The following is a 22,643-nucleotide window of genomic DNA, read 5'->3' as shown; positions in this document are numbered from 1 at the left end:
TTCTCTCGATGTTCAGGGAGGAAGGAGACCTTCAAATCCTAGGCATTTATTCATTCAGCCACTTATTTAAAAACATACTTTGAGTGCCTACCACAGTCCAGGCACTGTGCCATGTCCTGGAGTTATTGGGGGGGTGGTGAGGAAAATCTACAGAGTCCCTGTCCCCTTGAAGCTCGCAGTATACTGCGAGAGACCCACAGTTAGATGCAAAATTACAGTCACGAGAAGTGTTAGGAATGAGGAATTCGGTGGTGCTATGAGAACGCGTCATAGGGGGACGTGACCAAGGAAGTGAAGATGAGAAAGATGGGTAGGGGGTAAGCAGGCAAAGGGGAGACGGTGCTGGCAAAAGGACCCACAAGCGCAAAGGCCCACTGTGGTGGGGGCAGGAGCTGCTGTGAGAGTGAAACAGTGTGAGCGTCAGTTTAAGACGTGGGCGAGGACTCAGTGAGGTGCACCATGCTGTGAACTTTGTGCTCATCCTGAGAGCAGTGGGAAGCCGGCCAAGGTTTAAGCAGAGCTGCTTCATGAGGACTTCTTGTTTTAGAAGAACATTCTAGCTGCAGTGTGTAGCATGGACTACAGTGAGGTGGGAGTGGGAGCCCAGAGGCAAATTAGAAGGACTGAGAAGAGTGTCCGAGGGAGTGTGGGTTTAGCCTGGGCAACTAAGTGGATGCTGATGCCATGAACCAGGGGCCCCCAACCACCTGGGGCTTCTCCTGTCCAGGAGAAACCCCTCCAGTTCTTCAGAGTCCTCAGAGAACAGAGTTTCAATTCTCCCTCAGCTTCTTGGTTGTTCCACTCTGGACTAGCTTATCTTCATCACTAGAAAACAGATATTCTGAGTGGTTGAGGGATCCTGGCCTCAGGTCCTCTCTTTGGTTATCAGTGGATCTACACCTTGTGATCCATTGTTACAGGGGCATTTATAACTATTCCAAAACAAGGGATATTTCCTTTAAGTGTGCTCCTCCCCCTACCCCATGCCCTCAGGGCCTCAAAGTCTCCTAAATGTGCTCCCTCACTGTAGCACCACCAGTGGTGGTGTTCTCCGGTCCTATCTCTCTCTATCTGAGGAGTGAGCTCCACCCCAGCACCAGGCTCTACCTCCCGGCCACAGTCCAGCAGGAGATGCCAGGCCCAAGTCAGAGCACTCTACTTGTATCTGCAGGGACTATGTGACCGGGGACTGGGGACGCTATCAGGGTGTTAGTGTTTGAACTGAGAATGGGTAGGGCTGTCTGGGGGAGTCAGGTTTGGTCCATGTTTTCATAGAAGCAGAGAAAGGTGGTCCAGAAAGAGAAAAGAGTGAAGATGATGTGCAAAGTAAGCAAGAGATTACGGCCTCAGAAAGAGGAAAGCTAGTCCCCGAGAGCACCCCTATTCCTTACTTTAGCCCCAGTGAAGTCCAGTAAACTTCCTGCTCTGGGGATCCATGGGATAGCCCTGTATCTTTCCAGTAAATCTCCCTTTGTTTTTCTTTAGGAAGCATGAATGGACTTACAACTTGTGGTAAACACAGAATTACATACCCAAAATCTCACACCCACTCTCTCTTCTTTCCTTCTGGCAGAGCCTGTCTCCTAGTAGAGGTGAAAATGTCAGATGCACTGCAGCTAAGGGCTTGGCCTATGATCCTCTCCTGGCCAATGGGACCTGAGGGTCTGCTAGGGAAGTGTGCTGCTAAATGTTTTCCTCCTGAATCAGAGAAGTGCAAGGAGAGTCTACCTTGTCTTCTTGCATTTGGTTATGTTATGTAAGGTGCGTGCCATGTTTGGAGGTGTGGCAGTTATTTTGTGACTCTGAGAGGATCATCCCAAAATGAAAACAATAGGCTGAGAACGGCAGAACGGAAAGAGGAAAATCATCTGGGTCTTCCTCAATGTTGTTGAATCACTGAATTAACCAATCTTGAAACTACCAAACTCTGGACTTTCTTTCTTATAAATTGATAAATGACTTTATTGTTTAAGTTAATTTTAGTAAGGCATTCTAATGCCTTTAGGCCAAAGTGTTACTAAGTGGCATGGTCCCTGGCTTTCATGTCTACAATGGTCCCTGGTCATGGTGGCATGGTCCCTGGCTTTCATGTTTACAATGACTTCCAACACTCTGCCACATCCAAATCCCACCCACCCTTTAGGACCCCACTCAATGTCCATCTCTTCCTGAAACCTCTCCACTACCCTTCAGCATTCACTGTCTGTACAGACACAAATTACCTGCTAATGTTAGGTATCTGGTCGGGCATGTGTCTGGCTTCCTGAAACTCTTGGAAGGCAGAGTCCATATCTTCTGTTATAAGAGGTAAAATCTTTCAGCCCTCTCTACCAGACCCTGCACTATGTGCTTTTCAATATTATTGCACTTAACGCTTACAATGAGTCTATGATGTCAGCACTATTATTTTATATGTCTCCACTTCACAGATAAGAAAACTGAAACTCAGGGAGGTTAAGATTTGCAAGAGGTCACACAGCAAGCAATTGGCAAAGCCAGGATTCAAACCCAGGCATGCTAGAACCCAGAGCCCTTTTTGCTATTAGAACTTGTTTCTTTTTAATAGACAACCTTATTTCTTTTTAATACTTGTTATGTAGCTCACAACACCACATAGAGTATAGAATATCATAAAATCTATAGAAATATTTACTGAATGGACTACGGAAGGAGACAATCTTCCCCCACATTGCCTGGCACCGGTATTGATTACAAAGGATGTTGGCAACTGTTCTCTCATTGGTCTGCACAGTAGCCCTGTGCTTTGCACCACTCAGAAAAGCTCTGCATGTGCAATGTTGCTTTCCATCTTTTATGTTCAATTCCATATCTTCTGGAGGGGGAGGGGAGGCGTAACCCCCTCCACACATCCCTCTTTCAGAAACAGCCCTGCTGTGGGTATTTCTGCTTCTCAGTCTCTCCATGGGTTGGAGACTGAGAAAGCCACCATAGCACAAAAATCACATCATGGGCTGGGGTCATTCCCATGGAAACCCCTTGGCAGAGAAGCTGGGAGTCTGAAGATGAAAAAGGGATATTTTCCAGCTGGTATAGGATAGGAAGGGGTTATGGACTGAATGTTTGTGTCCCTCCCCAAATTCATACATTGAAGTCTTATCCCCAAATATGATGGTATTTGGAGGTGGAGACTTGGGGAGGTAATTAGGTTTAGATGAGATCATGAGGGCAGGACTCTCATGATAAGATCAGTGTCCTCATAAGAAGAGGAAGAGAGACCAGAGCACTCATGCCCTCTCTCTTCCTCCCCGCAAGACTCTCCCTCTCTGCCATGTGAGGATACAATGAGAAGGGATCTGTCTACAAGACACGAAGAGGATTCTTACCAGAAACTGAATTTGCTGGTACCTTGAGCTTGGACTTCCCAGCCTCCAAAACTGTGAGAAATAAATGTCAGTGGGTCAAGCCACCCAATCTGTGGTATTTTGTTGTAGCAGCCCAAGCTGACTAAGGGAGGAGGTCTCAAGGAGTCAGAGAAAGAATGTGTGTGGAGGGAGAAGGAAACACAGTTCAGGTTGTGGAGATATGACTTTTTTCCCTTTAAGCCATTAATTTAGGAAAATCTGAGGAATCAAGAGAAAATGAACTCCCAGAGGGGCAGGTGTTTGCATGTGTTTCTGTGAATCTTTCACTCACAACACCTCATTTATCCAAAGGTCAGGCATCCAGTGACCTTAATATCCAGAAACCCACACGCCGTGTTTTTGTTTGTTTGTTTGTTTGTTCTTTTTAAAGGCCTCTGAATCATGAGAGTAATTGTTACAAAGGTGTCGATTTTTCTCGTAGTCTTCCTTGGCTTTTTACTCAGAGAATATTTAAACTTAGTTTGCATACAACTCTAGAAAACGTGGCTCTTCCACACGCGGAGGAACAGAGACTGGAAACCAGAGGGGAAGGGAGATGTGCATGGCTAGTGGTAGACGAAGTGATTACGGGAAAAAATGACAGCTGATGTGTGCAGAGAGAAAACAAACAAAAGACGGTCAACAAAAATCAACACAGCGAAACCAACAGGGGCCATTTAGTGCAGAGGAAAACATTTCAAACATCTCTCAAGGCCATTTCTGTAATGTAAGATAACTTAATAAGGGAAATTCAAAATAACAACTTTGAGCAAAGTTACTCAAAATCTGATTTGATACTGGAGGAATCCAAATAAATTCTGTAGTACTGAATAAATGCTAATTTCCCAGCATTGATAAATTTTCCATGGTTCTGTAAAATGTTAGCATCAGGGGAAGCTGTGAGAAAGGTATATAGGAGGGCTCTGGACTGTCTCTCTACTAGCCTTCCATAGACAGAATAAAATAAAAGGTTTCAAAATAAAACAGTTTTAGAAAACTGAAACAAAAAACAAACCCACCCTGATTTAGTCACAATCATTTGCTTAGGAAACATGAAGGGGTTCACCACTTAGGGCCAAGGAAATACAGGATGAACTGGGGCCTGGGATGACCCAGATGAGAGAACCTCTGAGGACCGTGATTCCACTGGCTGAATTCAGCTCCATCAAGTGCTCATCTCCCAGAGGACTTGAGAAAGCTGTGCTCCCAAAATAGGGAGGAAGCCTAAGACAACGTTTACAAATTAATGAATAGAAAATAAAATAAAGCCTCCAAACCATATGAATCTTTGGACTTCAGATCCATGGCTATCAAGATCCAGAAGGAACTCTGGGCTTAGCAGGTCTGTGTCAACAACTGTGATGTTTCCGTTATTTGATGTGTCCACTGAACTCAACCTGGTCCAGTGACGACAGAAGAATAAGCAGAAACCAAGGACGTTTTGTAGGAAGAAGTGCATGGACAGACATAGACTCATAACACAGGCAGGGACAGACTTACAGAGCACGTTCAGAGTTAGACAGGAACTGGTCTATTGCAGAAGAGCAGGAGGAAGCTGGAGACAGAGGAACAGCCACTTTTAGGTGAAACAGAAAACAGCCACAGATGAGGGAGAGCCAAGCAGAAGTTAGGAAAGAAAAAAGGAAAGAAAACATAAAGGTTAGTGGACAGGTAATCTTAGCCTTAATGAGCATTCTAGTAGACTCAAAGTGTCTCGTACACTGCTGGTAGGAATGTAAACTGGTGTAGCCATTATGGAAAACAGTATGGAGATTCCTCAAAAAATTAAGAATAGAACTACCATGTGATCCAGCTATTCCACTTCTGGGTATTTATCCAAAGGACACAAAAACACTAACTTGAAAGGATGCATGCACCCCTATGTTCACTGCAGCATTATTCATAATAGCCAAGACTTGGAAACAACCTAAGTGCCCATCGACGGATGAACGGATAAAGAAGATGCGGTATATATACACAGTGGAATACTACTCAGCCATAAAAAAGATGAAATCTTGCCATTTGTGACAACATGGATGGACCTTGAGGGTATTATGCTACGAGAAACGTCAGGAGGAGAAAGACAATTACTATATGACTTCAGTCATATGTGGAAGATAAAAAAACAAACACATAGATAGGGAGAACAGATTGGTGGTTATCAGAGGGGAAGTGGGTGGGGGAGGGAAAAATGTGTAAAAGGGCACATACATATGGTGATGGATAAAAACTAGACTATTGGTGGTGAACATGATGCAGTCTATACAGAAGTCGAAATATAATGACGTATACTTGAAATTTATATAATGTTATAAACCAAAGTGACCTCTATAAGATTTTTTCAAAGAGCCTTTAGGGAAGATAGGGAGGGGAATATAATTATATCACAACATGGTTGTACCACACAGTACATCTAAAAAGCACTTTTACAGCTAGTATCTCATTTGAGTCTCACGACTACCTGAGAGGTTCATAGTGCAGGTTCCTACCTTAATTTACCAAGTCAGGACACAGACACAGAGAGGACAGCTACCTGTCCAAGGGCACCCAGATAGTTAGCAGCTACGGCAGAATGAAAGCCACGTGTTCTGAGTTAATTTCCACGGTGTTGTGGCCAAGGTATGTACAGAAAGCCACCCCCGCCCACTTCCTCTTCCTCAACACTAGCTGCCACTTATTGAGTAATTAGTGTGTGCCAGGTCCCATCCTGCATTCCTCACATGAGTAATCCCGTATACTATTCATGACCACCTTGTGAGGTAGGTAGTATTAACCCCCCATATTCTGATGAGGAACCTGAGGCTTAGATGCAACGGGACCAAGATAATCTAGTTAGTAAGAAGGAGAACTGTGACTCAACCCCAAGGCCCTCTGACTCCGATGCACACACCTTTAAAATGTGAGCACCATGATTCTCAGAGCCTCGCTTCTAAAAGCTCGAGCTTCCTGTGCTCAGAGCTCGTCAGATTCCAGGCCAGGCAAGCAATGAGGCTCTTTTCTCCTGGAGCTCCAGGTCCCATTTCAAGAAGGAAGAGCCATCCACGGCTCCCTCGTGTTTCCCAGAGATGCCCCAAACCCCTGTATTAGGAAAACCCATCCCAATGTCCCCTCCACCCCTTCAGGGCTCCAGGTTCTAAAAGGCTCTCCCAACTCTGTCCACCTCTTCCCTTGTCAAAACATCAGGTTCTACTTCAGATGAGGCAAGAGGCCAGGCACAAAGCCAGGATCCTGGAACTGGAATTTTTCAGAGCAATCTGATTAAAATAATTCATTGTAAGATTAAAAAGCACAGACCACACCCTCTTCTGCCCTCTTCTCTTTCTTTAGCTCATCACTTATGTCTCTGTTGAAGAATCTTTGACAATATGGTTGGGTCTACATGGCCACGTCCTCCATCCAGCCATCTCTGACCATCTCAATATGATAGTCTCTCTCCCTCTTTTAAACAAACATAGCACTTTCTGCTTCTATAATTTATTTGACAATATAAGCTGCCTATAAATGCAACTTGTATGTGCATTTAAATAGCATATCTCCAGATAAATTACAAGCCCCTTGGGTGGAGGAATCATGACTTATTCATCTATCCCAGTTAGGTTTTTTACCGACCATTAGCTAGGCAATGGTGGGTGAGAGCCAAACGTTCAAATTCTAATCTCAGCTCCATTACTTAGAAGCTTTGCAACCTTGGACCTCCCCATGCCCCAATTTCCTCATTGACAACATAGAAATAACAACAATGCCTCCCTGGGTGAGTATGGTGAGTGTTAACTGGAGCAAGGCGAGCTCATCCTGTGCTCATCGTGCCTGGCCTGGGGCTTAGTGAATGTCAGCTAGTACTACTGTAGGCAAACTTTAATTACGTGATTAAATGGTGATGTGGACCCCCAACGTTTTCTTCCTTCAACTGGTTCTCTCCAGTCCTTCATTAGTCTGATGATAGGCCTTGATATCCTTCACTAACAAAGCTCTCTAAGGGTTACCATGTGATCACCATGTACATTCTGTGAATATTTCCAATCACAATAATTCACATGCTGGTGTGAAAATTTAAGAAAGAAACTCAGAAACTTTCAGTGGGCTAGAAATAAACAGTTGAAGATTTAAATATCTGGGAATCTGTTTGCATGACATGCTTTCCTGGAAATCAGACAATCAGGACCCAGCTATTCAAATGCTAGGAGCCACGTTGTATTCTAGAGCAAGAGGAGCTGAGACCACACCTTCGCCCTGGGTCTGCTACAATTCGGCAGTTTCAAGTATTCCTGTGGGTCTGGGATTACACGTGGGATACTATAATTATAAACTATTACAAATAAGTAATACTTAGCATATATAGAAATATGTGCCATTTTATTAGACCTTAATTATTTAATTAAAATTTTAACTGCTCTTATTTATTTACTCATACTTATTTATACATTTCCTTTTAAATGCAAATAACACTATTATTTTTTTTGGCTATAACCCTTAGTGAGTCTGATGAGTGAACTTTTGAGAATGCAATGTGTAGGTAAGTTAAAGACATGTCTGAAAGTAGTGAGCAAATTCTGGCATAAAAGCTTTTCCTTGTGAAAATCTCAGAAGAGGATATAATTCTTACAAATGCTTTTTTGTGCTGCACTGCACTTAAAAATGGGAGATGTGATCAATGTTACACATTGAAGTAATGTTAAGATAGAATTTAAAAGATTAAAATAAAACTTTAGATTTTCAGAAATTTTATAAGTTGTATTAAAGATCTTATTACGGTCCCATGTCCATGTCAACCTTGCTGAATTAACAGTATGGTTTTCCCGTGACCTCTGGCTGGCTGTGTTCTCACTGGCTAGAGTGACTATGTAAAACCATGCCCAGTTGAATCCATGTTTTAATTTACAGAGACCGCTTCTTACATTTGTAATGCAGACCAGGATCTTACTAAGCCCTTTGATGTCCATTATTTAACTTTTTACTTACCACAAACCCAAGAGGTTAGTGTTGTGAAGGTTGGAAGGGAAAAGAAGCCACACGTCCCCTTCCCCTGCCCAGACAATGTGGAAGACTTTAACTGATCACACTAGACCATGCTAACTGGTCAGTCTTACTTTTCTTAAGTTCAGACATGTTCGGTCCAGGCAGGTCCTTAGCCCCAGCAGCTTGGGACAGAGCTGGGCTAAGTTACAGACACAAGAAGCAGCACAATGCAGGCTGCTTGGGCTGTTGTTTGGATGGTGATGTGACAGGTCAGGGATTGGCTGGTGGGGAACCAACTGCCTGGCAGCAGGTGTTAGGAAAATGAAAGCCAAGAAGACAAGCCTTGGTGGCAGACAGAGTGAAGAGGTCAGGCAGAGAGCTGGGCTCCTAGAATAATGGTTCAGAGTACTTCAAACATTTGGATAGCTCCTGAAACTTGCTTTGACATTCTAAGAGCCCTGGCTTTCCTTATTAGCTCCACCTCTGTTACTCTTGGAGGAACTCTTTGCTACTTAAAACGGTCTTATCCACAAATGTTGAGTTAATACCTTAAAATCGTTTGCCATAGGCTCAGAAGAGAAGGCTACGTCTGGCCCAACATAGGGACCCACAGGATGTCTTTCCCGGGCAGGAAAGTCATATTGTCCTCTTCCTCAGTCTCCTGGACAACAGTTGGGGAGCAAGTCACAGAGCTGTTTGGGAACAAAGCTTACTGCCATAACCACAGGCAGGTCATTAGCTTCCCCTGGGGTGGCAAATCCCTACTTACAAAGTGCACTTCCATATATTCTGCCCTCTCCATCAGGGGCAATGCTGGCGCTTCCTAAGGGTAATTTTCATTATTTCTGCAACAACACCACCAGGTCACACAACTTTACATATTGCCCAACCAAAGAGTCTATGTGAATTTACTGCCTTAAAAAAAAGTCTGAGCTAAAATTGGTTTAAGCTAAAGTCGGCTGGAAATGACAGGGACTGCTTTCACGAGCTAATTTGAAATGTGACCTATTTTTACAGTCATCAACTCACTCTAAGGCTGTACCACTATGATCTTAATAACTCACTTTAAACATCACTTTGAGCGCACATTTTGCTCAAATGTGTTTTGGCCTTTGGCCAAAACCAAATAAAATAGAGTTCTGATCTGACCACACCAGCTCTGCTGTCAAAAATGTCCTGGCTCCTCGATTCACACTTCCCTACTCCAGGTACCTCTTCTTGTCCCTAAGGGCAGACTGAGCTCTGGCACCTTCTGGAGCCATCTCTGTCCTGGATAGGAACTCTCAGAAGGGTGTTGGCTGCTGTTAATGAATTTCACTCTCTGCAGCATAAACAATGAGGTCCTGCAGGGGGGTGGTGTTTGTTTGGTCACGGCTTTTTCCATTAGGCTTGGTCATCAGCAGTTGGCTAGTTACAAATGCAATCCTAAGACCGAATGGCTGGAATCCAATTATCCCAGCTTCCTGTCTGCAGAGATCTGCCAGGGAAGAAGGCAGTCATGTTTGCCTGCCTTGTCAGGCTCCCAGGACTCAAAGTATATCATTTGGAGAAAACTAACAAGCAACAGATATTCAGATGTTTTGATGGAGAGGCAACGTGGTGGAAAGAGGATGCACTGGCCCAGAACATGAAATTTATTGCTGATCCATATTCTGCCTCTTCCTGGTTCAGTGTCTATCCTGTTACTTCTCTGAGCTTCAGTTTCTCATTTATTAAAGGGAGGTCATAACACCAACCACCGGATTGTTGGGAGCTTCTAATGAGATGATGTATGTGGAAGAGCTTTGAAAACTATAATGATGATGGCGATGGTGATAACAATAAAAGATGAGCTGATATTGATTGGGGGCCTACTGTGAGAGGGGCCCTGTACTGGGTCTTCATGAGACACTATCTCATTTAATATTCACAAACATCTTTTGAAGAATTGAGGAGGATGATAATAATGATATTAGGAACAATAGCTAACATTTATTAAGTTTTTACCATATGCAGTCTCTAGTCTCAGAATTTTATGCATGTTAACATATGTAACCCTTACATCATGTGAAATAAGTACTATTATCATCCCTATTTGACATATGAGGAAAATTAGATACAGAAGTTGAGTAATTTGCTCAAGATCATGCTGCCGGTAAGAGGCCACAAGGATTCAAATGCAGGCAGGCTGATTCTAGAACAGGAGTCGGCAAACTGTTTCTATAAAGAGCTGGATGTAAGTATTTCAGGTTTTGGGGCCACACACAGTCTCTGCTGCGAATTCTTCTCCTTTGTTTTTTTGTCTGTTTAGTTCTTTTATTGTTGTTGATTTTTGTTTGTTTTTACACCCTTTACAAATGTAAAAACGATTTTTAGCTCAAGGATCACACTAAAATAGGCCAACGGCTGGACTTGGCCCACCGTGGTTGCTGACCTTCACTCTAAAATAATTTCAGTTTTGCAGATAAGAAAACTAAAGCTCAAGTGCTTGAGTAACGGAAACTAGGATTTGAATCCAGTTTTGTCTGCTTCCAGAAACCATATCAACTCACAGCCTACTGCTTTCATGTGTGCTGTTAAAATGTAAGATATTATCACTGGGTTAGGGCGCTGTACTTATTGCAGTCAATTTCCAAAAAGAATGGGGTTTTTCCTCTTGCAACAGAGTAGGGGACATGACAGCAGTCTGAGATTTAATGGACTCAGTGCCTAGTACAGTGCCTGACACATAGTAGGCATGCCATAAATCTCTGTTGAGTGAAATAATTCTGATTTCTGATTGGATTCAGCAATTCACCAATATCTCAGCCATTTGCTAAAACTCTTTCAGACTTTGCATTAGAGTCTGTACAGGAAGGCCATGACATATTCCTTTATCTAGCACATAGGCAACCTGTAACTATTTATGAGATAATTTCCATAGAGCTGTTTGGAGGAAAGAAAGATGTTATGTGAAGAAATATGATCTTTACAATGAAATCGTTCTTTGACAACAATGGCATTTGGAGACTGCATTTATGACTTTGAGATAACAAAGAGGCAGGACAATAGGGAGGACTCTGTGGCTTATTTAAGTCGATATTGTCATATCCATCAATTCAGTCTCATAGGGATTTTTAGTTTCACCATGGGTTTTTATTTCCGGGAATAAATGAATTCCTTGGAAATGTATTAAAAATTCTGTGCATATGTCCAGATTTTTAGGAGAAAGGCTATAGATTTTATCAGACTCTCAAAGAGTTTTATTAAACCCTAAATGTTAGAACTACAGTAAAATTGTTGCAGTGTAGTTTACACTTGATGAGGAAAAGGGAAAGATGAAACTTGCTGGTGTGTGGTGATCAGTACTGGGTTTTCCAGATGCCCTAGTCGGTATGATGCTTTGTTATACCCTAAGAGACTCACTAAGGGTCGAACAGCAACTCACCAGTTCCCCATTGGCACAGGCATCTGGGTCTGTCACCAGTGCAGGCTGGCTGCAGTGACCAGCACTCAGGGAAGCCAGCAGGATAAAAACAGCCACAGAATGCAGCCATAGAGTCTCAATCATGTTATCTTCGACCCTAAGATCAGGCCCACAGACACTGCCATAAAAAGCTCCAAGGCTTTTTTTTACATTATTAGCACCTGGCACAATGCCTGGCACTCAGCCAATATTTAATAAAAGTTCGTGTGAATGAAGATCAAGATGATGATGAAATTGGTAACAATTATTCCGCACATTCGTGGGATGATTAATAAGGTTGTTTCATTCTTTCATCTCTTGAGATGCTATCTCAAGTATACTATTTATATGACTTACAGGTCTTGTCAATTACAGAGTGTTTGCACTGTTTGTTGTTGATGGTGGTTTTATGCTTTGAGATGTGTCTCTTTTGCATGTGGCCTGAGAGCCTCCTTCCTTGGAGATTATGGTTGTTGCTCCAGGGAATTAGGTCCTGTGGACCCAGACCAGTGTGGGCTGGATTGGGCTTCACAGATGAGGTAGGCCATGAACTAGGCCTTGGCTTTAAGTGGCATGTGGTGGGAGAAAAGCAGAGTGGGCTGCAGCAGAGGGGGGAGAAATCACAAGCGGACCTGAGAGCTGGGGAAGGAAGTGGGGCTGGGCCATTTGTCCTCGTTCTATTGAATTGGGTATTGTGTTGTGGGCGTAGACAACATGTCGATGAGTAACTGGGAACCACTTTAAGCTTTTGAGTAGAGTTGTTGAATATGGAAAATTTTAGGGGGAGGTGTTAATTTTATTTTTTCTTTTTGTTAGTTGTTGTGTGTATATGTGTGATTTAAAAAATAGACTAACATAGACAGATGTAAAGAGAAAAGAATTAGAAGATAGTGGTAATTATCTAGTATGAGGTGATGGGGAAAGAGATCTAAGAGGTGGCACTGAAACTGGAGAGAAAAGACTAGATAGAAGTCTTTTCAAAGGAAGAGAATTTGGAGACTAAATGGAAGAGGCACAGAAGGTAAAGAAATCAGAGATGACTCCCCATCTGGACAAATAATAATAATGACACCATTAATAATACTTTGCATTTTTTGCCCAGTCCTCTACATTTTAGAATACTGTGTCTTAATTAACCTCATGGGCGTCACTTTTTGCCTGGCTTTCTAGTTTTTGTAACTATATCTTTTCCCACTTATTAAGTGGAAGCCATCAAAGGCCACTGAACAAAACTGATTTCTCTCTCCTCTAGCAGCACAAATCCCTTTGTCAAGTGAATAAATGAAATTTGGTATCTGTGAGATAGGCTAGGGCATTTGTTTCATGAGAAATTTGAAAGCCAGAGGGTAAGTGGCTTGCCAGAAATCACCCAGCTGGTGAGGGCAGAATTCGAGGTGGAATCAGAATGCATGTTTGTTTCCATCATGCTGGCTACCACAAGTGAAACCCTCAGCTGTTGTAGGAAGGTTTGAATAGCAAATAAATCTCAGGAAATTAGAAAATAAATAGAAACTGTTCTCCACTGAGAGGGCTACTATTAGATGAGACAGAATTCTGGAATGACTTTGCCCTTTTACTTTTATAAGCTCAATGTTTCCGGAAGGCTCTGTGTTGAGCAGAGGAGATGCAGTAATCAGGATGACCCTGATAAGACTACTCTTTCCTGGTTCCTTCCATTGACTCACATCCCCTCCACCAACCGCCCACTGTCTGCCCAGCTGGGACAAGAGGTCCCACCAGATAAGGTGCCTTGACTCAGCCAGCGGGAGCTTTTCACTTGAAATTATGAAACCCTGGCTTGACTTCTCTTTCACAAAGCCTTAGTAACAGATGACTCACAGTCTCCTCCATGGCAAGATCCTAAGGGTGATAAAGAGAGATTGCTCTAAGGCTTTGGAGAACGAATGTGGGATGGAGAGGTGGTGGTCTGTGTTCTGGCCAAGAATTTCATTATTAAGCAGTGGCATATGGGCCCCCATTTGGGCCCTGTTGATGAGAAGATCATATACTGATGATGACCATACTAATTCAGGGACCAAGGCTGGAATGAAATGACGTAACCCCCTAATGGCATTTACACTGAGAAAGACTCAATTGAAATTAAATTATCTAATCTCAACCAAGTTTTTTAAAAACACAGATAGTATCTGACCTTTCATCCAAGGCTCCAGACCAATTTAAATGGCTATCTATCCAGGCTAGCAGGATGCTCACGTGTTTATAAAAATGTCTTCTAATCTCAGAGGGAACGTCTCTTCAAAATTGTATGGCATTACTTCTGTCTCTTACCTTCTACAGAGGCACAAGAATAGAGTATGGAGTCTCAAGATGAGCAAATTAGGTTTGTATCCCGGCTCTGCTCATTATGACTTGTATGACCTTGGTTCAGAAACTTAGTCTCCTTAAGCCTCATTTTACTCATCCATAAAATGGGGGTTATTATATAAAATAACAATGAAAATAAAAATAAAACTACCAGTTTTCTGCCTGGTGGTGTTTAACTGCTACTATATACACAATTTTATTTAAATTACACAACCTCATAAGTTAGGTAGTGTTAACACCTCTATTTTATGAAGAAACTGAGGCTCAGAGAAGTTAATTAATTTGCCCAAGGAAACACAGCTGGTAAATTGGAAAGCTAGGATTCAATCCAGTCAATACTTCTTTTAAGGATGAACTGTTATAAGATATGTAAAGTGTCAAGGTAGTACAGTCACATCTTATGGGCTCAATAAAGTTGTGTCTCTTGGCCCTATTAGAAGGTGAAGTGTGACTACTGCTTAGGAAACTCATGAACTGGAGAAGATAAAGAGCATTTTGGGAGTTGCATAACAAGACACTGAATGACAACTAGACGCCATTTCCCGCCCGTGCTCATCATCTATAGCTCCTCTGACTCCATAACCACATCCCTTAGCATCTCCATCTTCTCCTGGACAGTGTTCACAGCCGGCCCCTTTCTGGAGCGCACAGCTGCCTCCGAGACCGCCTCCTTCACCACTTCCCCACCCCTGGCTCCTCAAGACCTTTCCCATATGATTCTACATGTGGCTTCAGAATTTCGAATGTCATGGAATCCAGATTAATAAGAGTAACAGCTACACTGCAGGGTGCGCTTACTGTACCCCAGGGACTGTACTTCACTGTTTATGAGCTTTAACCCACTGAGGCCTCGCAGCAGCACTCTGGGGCACATGCCGTCATTATGCCTGTGCTAAGAAGAAACTGAGGCTCAGATAGTCAGGAACTCGCCCAGAGTCACACGCAGTCAGTACTTGGTACAGCCTGAATCTAAACCCATGCCTATTTAATGACAAAGCCCCGGCGCTCATCCACGGAAAGCTTCTCAATTTATAGATGGCAAAACTCAAGCCAGAAAGGGGCAGGAACATGCGCAGAGCCACACAGCAAGTTAGTCAGGATGCTAGAAAATGCTCTGTCACACCTTAGCCTGAGCAACACTCTCTGTGTCCATTCCACATCCGTGGCCATCATTCACTCCGTGCTCTGTGCTGCCTCAATAAAGGCCATTACTGGTGAAATGGCAGCCAACGTTCTCTGGGACTATACAGTGTCAAGCAACTCACACAACTTCAGTCTGATTCACCATTGCATTCTATAAATATAAAACTTTAAGCTGAAGTTCTTTTTCAATAGACAGACAAGAACCAAAAACGAAAAACAAATCTTGCCATAAATCAGGGAACTAATGGTATTGTAAAACTCTAATCCTTTCGCTACTTGCAAGAAATATGATAAACATCTTGATTTTATTCAAAACTGTCACAGAAAGATTTCCCTCTTATCAGCAGGCTGCAGCTTGCGCAGAGGGTGGAGTAATAAATGGCAGAGCAGCAGCGTGATTTGGGGACTGAAAAAGCTAAGTGGATGGTGCAGTGCGGCTGCTGTAAACAATGAAAAGCTCCAAATTCTTCCAAACAATTCAGTGAATTTATTGGGCAGCTCCAGTGCAGAAAAAGCTATGTTCGGCACAAGAAAAAAAAAAAGATGATCCATAAGAATTGGCTACTGTCCTCAAGAAGCTCAGAATGGCCATAATTAATGAACCACACTGAAAAGCATAGTAAAATGTCATAGGAGAAGAAATAAAGTGCTTTGGAAATTGGAATAGGACAAAAGCCTCATGCCCTCCTGGAGGTTGGAAAGACTTCAAGGAGAAGGTGGCATTTGAGATGGACCATTTAAGTGATGTTGGAGATGTGTGCCCAGTGGAAAGAACAGCAGGACCAACAGCCTAAGGGGAAACACAAAGAGAAAGTGGACACTGAGTGGACACAAAGCAGAGCGGACTGCCTGCTTTGCAGGGATAAAGAGGTCCAACTGTAAACAGTAGACTTAGAGCCCAGAATTTGCGAGGCAATGGGGAGTCCTTGAGGGGTTTTGATCAGGGAAATGGCATGCTCAATGTTGTATTTTAGAGCCAGACGCCCCAGTACAGATGAAGATAACATCAGTTGTAGAAGGATGATGTCAGGAAGGATGGAGACAAGGAAATGCATGAGAGAAATCTACTGATTATATAACCAGATTGCATTTCCTCTTATTTCTGCCAAAACTAATAGCTGGTCAAAAATTGGTTTTTACTTCCAGTTAGTGTAGTTGGAATTAGTTTGCTTAAAATCAATGCAGAACCCCTGTATAAATGCATCTTTATTTGTTTACAGACAGGTAACACTCCATGGAGAAAGAAGGGAGGCAAAAAGGAAAAGATAGACAAGAAGAGATTTCATCTGTTTCAAAGATGGTTCTTGCTGTTAAAGAGAGCAGGCCCGAGATGAATCAAGTCCCCTCAGCAAGTGACGTAAGGGAGAAAGGCTAGACTTAGCAGGGTCTGGGTTCCATTTCCAGCTCCAGGAGTCTCTGCATCCTTGGGGCAATTCCAGGTTAACTTCTCTGAGGTGCAGCTCAGTTTCTTCATCTATGCGATGGGAAAATGATACTTATCTTGTAGCGTTTCATATAAAATTCTTCCCACCAAGCCTGGCACATAGTATGTAACTGATGAACAGTATCTAAAGCTACTGAATTATTATCAGCTTTTACTTACTTCTCTGATCCCATCTCCTACCACTTTCCCCACATTCACTGAGCACCAGCCACACATGGCAAGCTCATTTCTGCCTCAGAGTCTTTGCATTTGCTGTTCCCTTTGCCTGACCGTATTCCCCTGGATCAACACATGACTGACGTCTCTTCAGAATTCTTGTCCCAGATCACAGGGTTGCCCTCCTCCTTGAAGCTTTCCCTGACTATCCCAAATAACATACACACTCCTGCCCCACCTCTGTTCATTATGCTCTTTATGGCGCTTGTAAGTATCTAAACTCGTCTAATTCATGTATATATGTCTCCTTGCTTTATTTTCTGGCTCCCAATGAGAGAGCCAGATTGTCAGTATTATTTATTACTGGGCCTCTGGCAACAGACCCCGGCACATAGTAGGTGTTCCAAAAATATCTGTTTATCTGAACATTGTGGTGCTGTTGACAGAATCAAACTATAGAACACACAGAAACCACCAGCACACAGTGAGCACTAAGTCAATGTTGTTCCTCTCCCTTGCTTGGGTCCAGAGAATGGCTGCTCCAAAGTGAAGGAAGACAATTTAGAAGGAAAGCAAGAAAGGGGACAGTTGTCAGGCTCAGTTAGTTGGGTTTCAATGGTCTAGTTCTCCGCCTGGACACCGCAGATTCTTGACAGTGGAGGAAGGCTCAGGTTGTCATTCCAGGATGGAAGTTTCACGAGACGGGGCACTTTCTATATGGAGGAAGAACTTTTGTAAATAAGTGGACAGGGTTGTGATTCTGAAGAAAGTCATCTGGAGAAACAGCTCACAGGAGTCCTATGAATGCTTTAGAAAAACTAAGGATGGAGAAACCCAGCAGCATCATGGACTTTTGGAGGAGAGTGCCTGGTTCAGCTGCTTAGGGTTTCAGACGGCCAAGAAGGCTCTTCCCAGGGATGGATTACAATGAGGAAGATGGAGGATCCACATCTACCTGTTCCCCATCCTATTTTGACTTATGTGCAATGGGGTTCCAGGTAAATTTGTGTATGAGGAAAAGATTCTGAAGTGAAAATCTAATTCTCATCCACTCCTTGCATTTTATATTTGAGACGATGGAGGCCCCGAGGGGTTGAACAGAAGGGCTAAGACAAGTATCCTGTCCCTGCGTGCCCACGGGTGTCTTTCCATTGCCCCAAACTCAGAAGAGGTAGGGCCTGGATTTCATTGACATGTACTCTGGGCCTAACATCGCAGGGGCTCCAAGGCAAGGGAGCTGGACTCCAGGCTCCTGAGTGGTTCATGACATCAAAAAAGGTTTCAGCAAGGAGGCACATGCTTAATAACCTCAACCCAAGACCTCTGGATATACAGCTGCCATGCTGCCTTGAATGGCTCCTTCGTGTGTACCTGAGAGTGGCTGGGCCAGATCCTTCCTCATCCTCTGCTCTTGAGATGACCAAGTCAGAGAGATCTATCCTAGGGCTTGAGGCCCTGATGAAGGTGGCAGACAGACAGGTAGAATCACATTATGTAGGGGTCCTGGGCTTCTGACTTTACCTCGAGGAGAACCTGATACTGGAGACAGGAAATTCTCCAGCTTACGGAGAAGCTCTACAGAACCGAGGCATGGGATCGACTTTGGCATTTTATTGTGTATTCAAAATTCAGTTATTAGTTTTAAGACAAGATTTCTCTCAATATATAATTTATATAAACATGTACAGAATGCACAAAGATAAACATATGTGTAATTTACCAATGTTTATCAATAAATAGAATTTATCAATTAAAAAAACAAGTCTATGTAGGCTCCTGTTTTTCTCAGAACACATTCCTGGGAACTGCATCAAGAAGTAGATCAGAAAACCAAGGGTGCTTTCCACAGAAGCAAATTAGGACCGGGGATCCAAGCAGTTTCAAAGCTTTAGCTTCAAATAAATCATAGGCATACCTAACAATTTCATAAAACCAAAGATACAACCATCATTAGAATCTGTAATCCTTTGAAATTATATAATTAAGTTCCATGTTCTATAGAGTGGGCACACATGTACTTTATATGTCAATTACACAAGGGGACTCAGCATTATAAATGGTATGAGTGGTCCCCCACTTGTAATTCTACTTCATTAAAAATGTAAAATGAAATCAAGGTGGTAGCTAAACAACATTAAACCATAATTAACAATTGTTTACACAGACTATCAGATTAGAAAAAAAAAATCTCAAAATTATCTGGTTCAGTATCTAATTAGACTCTATGTAACATTCTTGTCAGCTGGTCATTCATAATCTGGCCCATGTTTGAGGGTTTTCTTTTAATAGAATTTATACATATATAAAATTTACAGGGTGGGGATAATTTCAATGACTCAGGTCTTTTTTCTCCAAATAAATGTTTTCATGGCGAAAAGGCATTTGAATTTATGCCATGTGACTGAAGTTACATGAAAAGTTAGGCTCATTCTTCCCCAAAATTAGCCTGTAGTCCCCATCTCTCTGCACCCACTCCTTTACCTTGAGAACACAAAATCTCTTCAAATGAGAGTGTCTGTGACGTATAAATTTGCAATGTTGGTGTGTGTTGGGCAACTTGGAGTAACTGAATGAGGAGGGGTGGATTTGGAGGAATGGAACCAGAAAAGGTGTTCCCTTGGTATTGTTTTCAATAAAGAAATCTCATTCTCTAAATTGGTTTACCTCTTGATGAAGAGATTCTTAGTCCTTGAGAGCTCAGGAGCATCTAAAGTAATCCAAAGTAATAATAAACATACAAAATGGCATTTTATGATTTACACAATGTTTTCACAATAATTATCTTATTTATCTCCACAAGAACTTTGTGAAGTAGGCAGGAGAGATTTTCTGAGGCCAGAGAGGTTTAGGTATTAGCTCAGGGTCACACAGTAAGTCAGCAATTGATTCAGTGCACATGCTGCTTCTCGACAACATCCATCTTTCTCGTGTGCTCACGGAGGCGGTGGGCAGCATGTGCAGTGGCAGTCAGAGTAGACAGTTTGGGTCTCATCACTAGGATCGAGGCCTTGGGACTCAGAATTTTGATGCTCCCTCCTTTATATTAGAAAAGGACCATCCTCAAAATGGTGGTTTCCTTCTAAGCCCCCATCTAGTAATGGCACAGGAACAGCGACTTGAAAAAGCAAAGGGGATTGGTCTAACCAGAGTCAAAATGCAAGTTAGGACATAAATACACTTTCTTCATATCTGATGAGAATAGATGCCCAGTTGAATCTGCTCCACTGATCAGAGAGTCCCGGTCTACACGAGGAGCATTTCAGCCTGCTGGTCCAATATTTCTCAACAGCATTCAGGAGTTCTAAGTAGCATTCCTCTCTAGAGGCTTTTTCGCTTCCCTAAGGCATGATTTCTCCCCAGTAAAATTAAGCCTTCACAGAAAAGAGAAATTTTTTTTTTTTTTTTTTTTGGCATTTGGATGATTTAGGGCAATCTTCTCTTCCTCATTCCAAAGTCTCTTTCCTGCCCAATTCAATTCCAGAACTAAAGTAAACATCAATGGAAATTATAATTGACACTTCTTAAGCTGCAAGAAAAAGAGAGTATGATAAAGTCCTGAGATGCGATCAAATCACAGCCAAGATCAAAGTTAAAACTTCACACGGCTCTGGGACGTGGTGGCGTTTACCTCCCTGGGACCTTCATTCTGGGGCAGTTGGCAAGAGCCATGGACTCAGCTTAGAATGAGACATCCAGGCCATCTGAAGGGCAAAGCTGGCAAGGTCAAGGGTCTAGATAGCCCAAATGAGGCGGCTAGTTCCTTTGAAACAAAGTCAAAAAGCAGGCAGGCCATGGCTTTTCGAGGTAGCTGATGGCTGTAGCAGCATCCCGTTGTCCTAGAAACGAAGAGGAACCTTAGAGACCCCATAGTCCAAACTTCAGTTGACAGATGGAGAAAGCGAAGACCAGGGATGGAAGGGCTTGGGTCAAGAGCTCACAGCATGTTAGGAGCACAGCAGGGCTGGAATTCAGGTCCCCTGACTTCAAATCAAGCACTGCTTTCCCACTCCTAGCCCTGCTTGGTCCTGCCTCCTCCACCTGGGGACTGCAGTGACAAGTCTTGGCAGTGTGAGCTTCCAATGGTTCCCTCCTTTGGGAGCAAGAAGGCCAGATTCAAGGGTTATAAATTGATACCTTGGGCTTCACCACAAGCTCACAGGAAAGATTCCAGTCTTTTAATAAACACGACGATGCCGCCGGCCCTGTCCAAGGCTTTTTAGGAGAAGATGCTGTTCTAGTCCAAGAGGAAAGCGAGCATCTCAGAGCAGAAGGGCCTGAGGCCACGGCACTAAGGGGAAGCTACCTGTCCCCGGCTTCCCTCCAAGGTTGCTGTGGAGACTGTTTTCCTCTGAAAGATCTTTGCCCCCGTTTCTTCCATGGTAAATAAATGGAGCATGTCCTGAAGAGAAAGACTGACCATGGACATAAGGAAGAGCAAGTGGAAGCCTGTGACTGACACGGGGGCTGGCCAGGAGGATGCACATTTGGACCCAGACACAGGGAGGAAAGAGTTTTAGTGTCTGGCACAGAACAGGACGGAGACAAGACAGTGAGTAGTTTGAACGTGGTTGTGATGGACGTGAACAAGCAAGGAATGTGTGCTTTTGAAATACGACTCTGACCAAGAGAGGCATGGGCAGGATGTGTTTTGACAATGTCTATGAGTAGACACAGCAAAGAAGGCATATTTGGAGACATACACGACTCCGATAGGACACAGTGAGTGATCATGTTTGGAACATGAGTGAGACAAACCAGGCACAGTAAGGGGACACATTGGGGACAACAGAGAGTGTGAGACGCCAGGAAGAGGGAGTGCTGGGAAATGAAAAGATCCCTTCATGGGGGATCTCTGGAGAAGAGCCTCCAGTGAACAAGCTGGCGTCCTATCCCCTGACTCCTTTGAATGACACCTGCTGGAATCCCGGAGCAAAACCCCGCTGGGCATGGGGTGCTTGCACGGATGGACGGAATGCTCGGGTGAAGAGAACACCGGGTGTAGTCACGCACAAGCAGCAGCTTAGGACCTGGCCCTCTCTTGGAGGGAAGGCTGTCTTCTGAGTCACTGCCCCAGGGGCCTAAGTGTCCCTGGGCTGAGCTGCCACCAAAGGAGAAGTTGCTGGGGGGTGGCACTGACTCTCCCATTGGCCACCACACTCCACTGCATCCCTGGAGAGGGGAGAAGATCACAGAACCTCAGAGTTGCAATGGACGTCACAGGCGATCTCCTGAAAGAGCCCACCCAGCGCCAGAAAGCCCCTTGTGCCATGCAGATGGGGGGTTGATTAGCCCCTACTTAGGAACCTCCAGTGGCCGGCCAGGCCATGTTACTTTTCAGCAACTTTAATTACCAGGAAAAGCTTATTAACGTTCAGCCAAAATCTGCCTTTCTACAACTTCAACCCAGTGGAACTACTTTGCCCTCCAGGCCCACTCAAAATTCTTCCCTCTACTAATTATATCCTCCAAGTTTTATCTTCTCCAGGCTACATAGTCTCATTTTCTGTAATAGTTCATTATATATTATGATTTCCAGACTATTGCCCATAATGGGCACTGTCCTCTGAAAACCATCTTTCTCATGATTCTCTTTCTTGAAATACGGTACCAAGAAAGAGCACAAACCTTCACAGTGAGCCTGACTTATATCATGTACTTTCATCCTCAATTTAATTTACTTCTATGAATGTGTTTAACATTTAGTTCATGTCTGACAATGGTGATGTGCTATTGGCTTATATTGAGTCTGTTGCCAACTTTTATCTTTTTGACACAAACAGCTGTCAATTCCTGTGCTACTCTATTACATTGGTGCAGTTTAATTAATTAATCT

General features: G+C 43.3%; 1 protein-coding gene across 11 annotated transcripts in view; it reads right to left on the bottom strand.

Annotated features, from left to right (window-relative positions):
- Positions 1 to 22,643, bottom strand: part of HTR4 (5-hydroxytryptamine receptor 4) — a 181,489-nt gene that overhangs the window by 22,576 nt on the left and 136,270 nt on the right. For 6 of the 11 annotated variants that reach the window (XM_046665700.1, XM_046665706.1, XM_046665699.1 and 3 more), the window contains one exon: positions 18,439 to 21,979. The exons of 4 other annotated variants lie outside the window; for them this stretch is intronic. In XM_046665700.1, coding sequence (XP_046521656.1) covers positions 21,889 to 21,979 — 91 coding nt within the window. In that variant the 3' untranslated portion in view covers positions 18,439 to 21,888. Of the gene's footprint in view, positions 1 to 18,438; positions 21,980 to 22,643 lie in introns of those variants that run through there. One more of the 11 variants, XM_046665704.1, reaches the window with a different exon arrangement.

Source organism: Equus quagga, chromosome 7 (genome assembly GCF_021613505.1).
Source record: "Equus quagga isolate Etosha38 chromosome 7, UCLA_HA_Equagga_1.0, whole genome shotgun sequence".
NCBI classification, from domain to species: Eukaryota; Metazoa; Chordata; class Mammalia; order Perissodactyla; family Equidae; genus Equus; species Equus quagga.
This window is presented reverse-complemented; position numbering and strand designations above follow the sequence as displayed.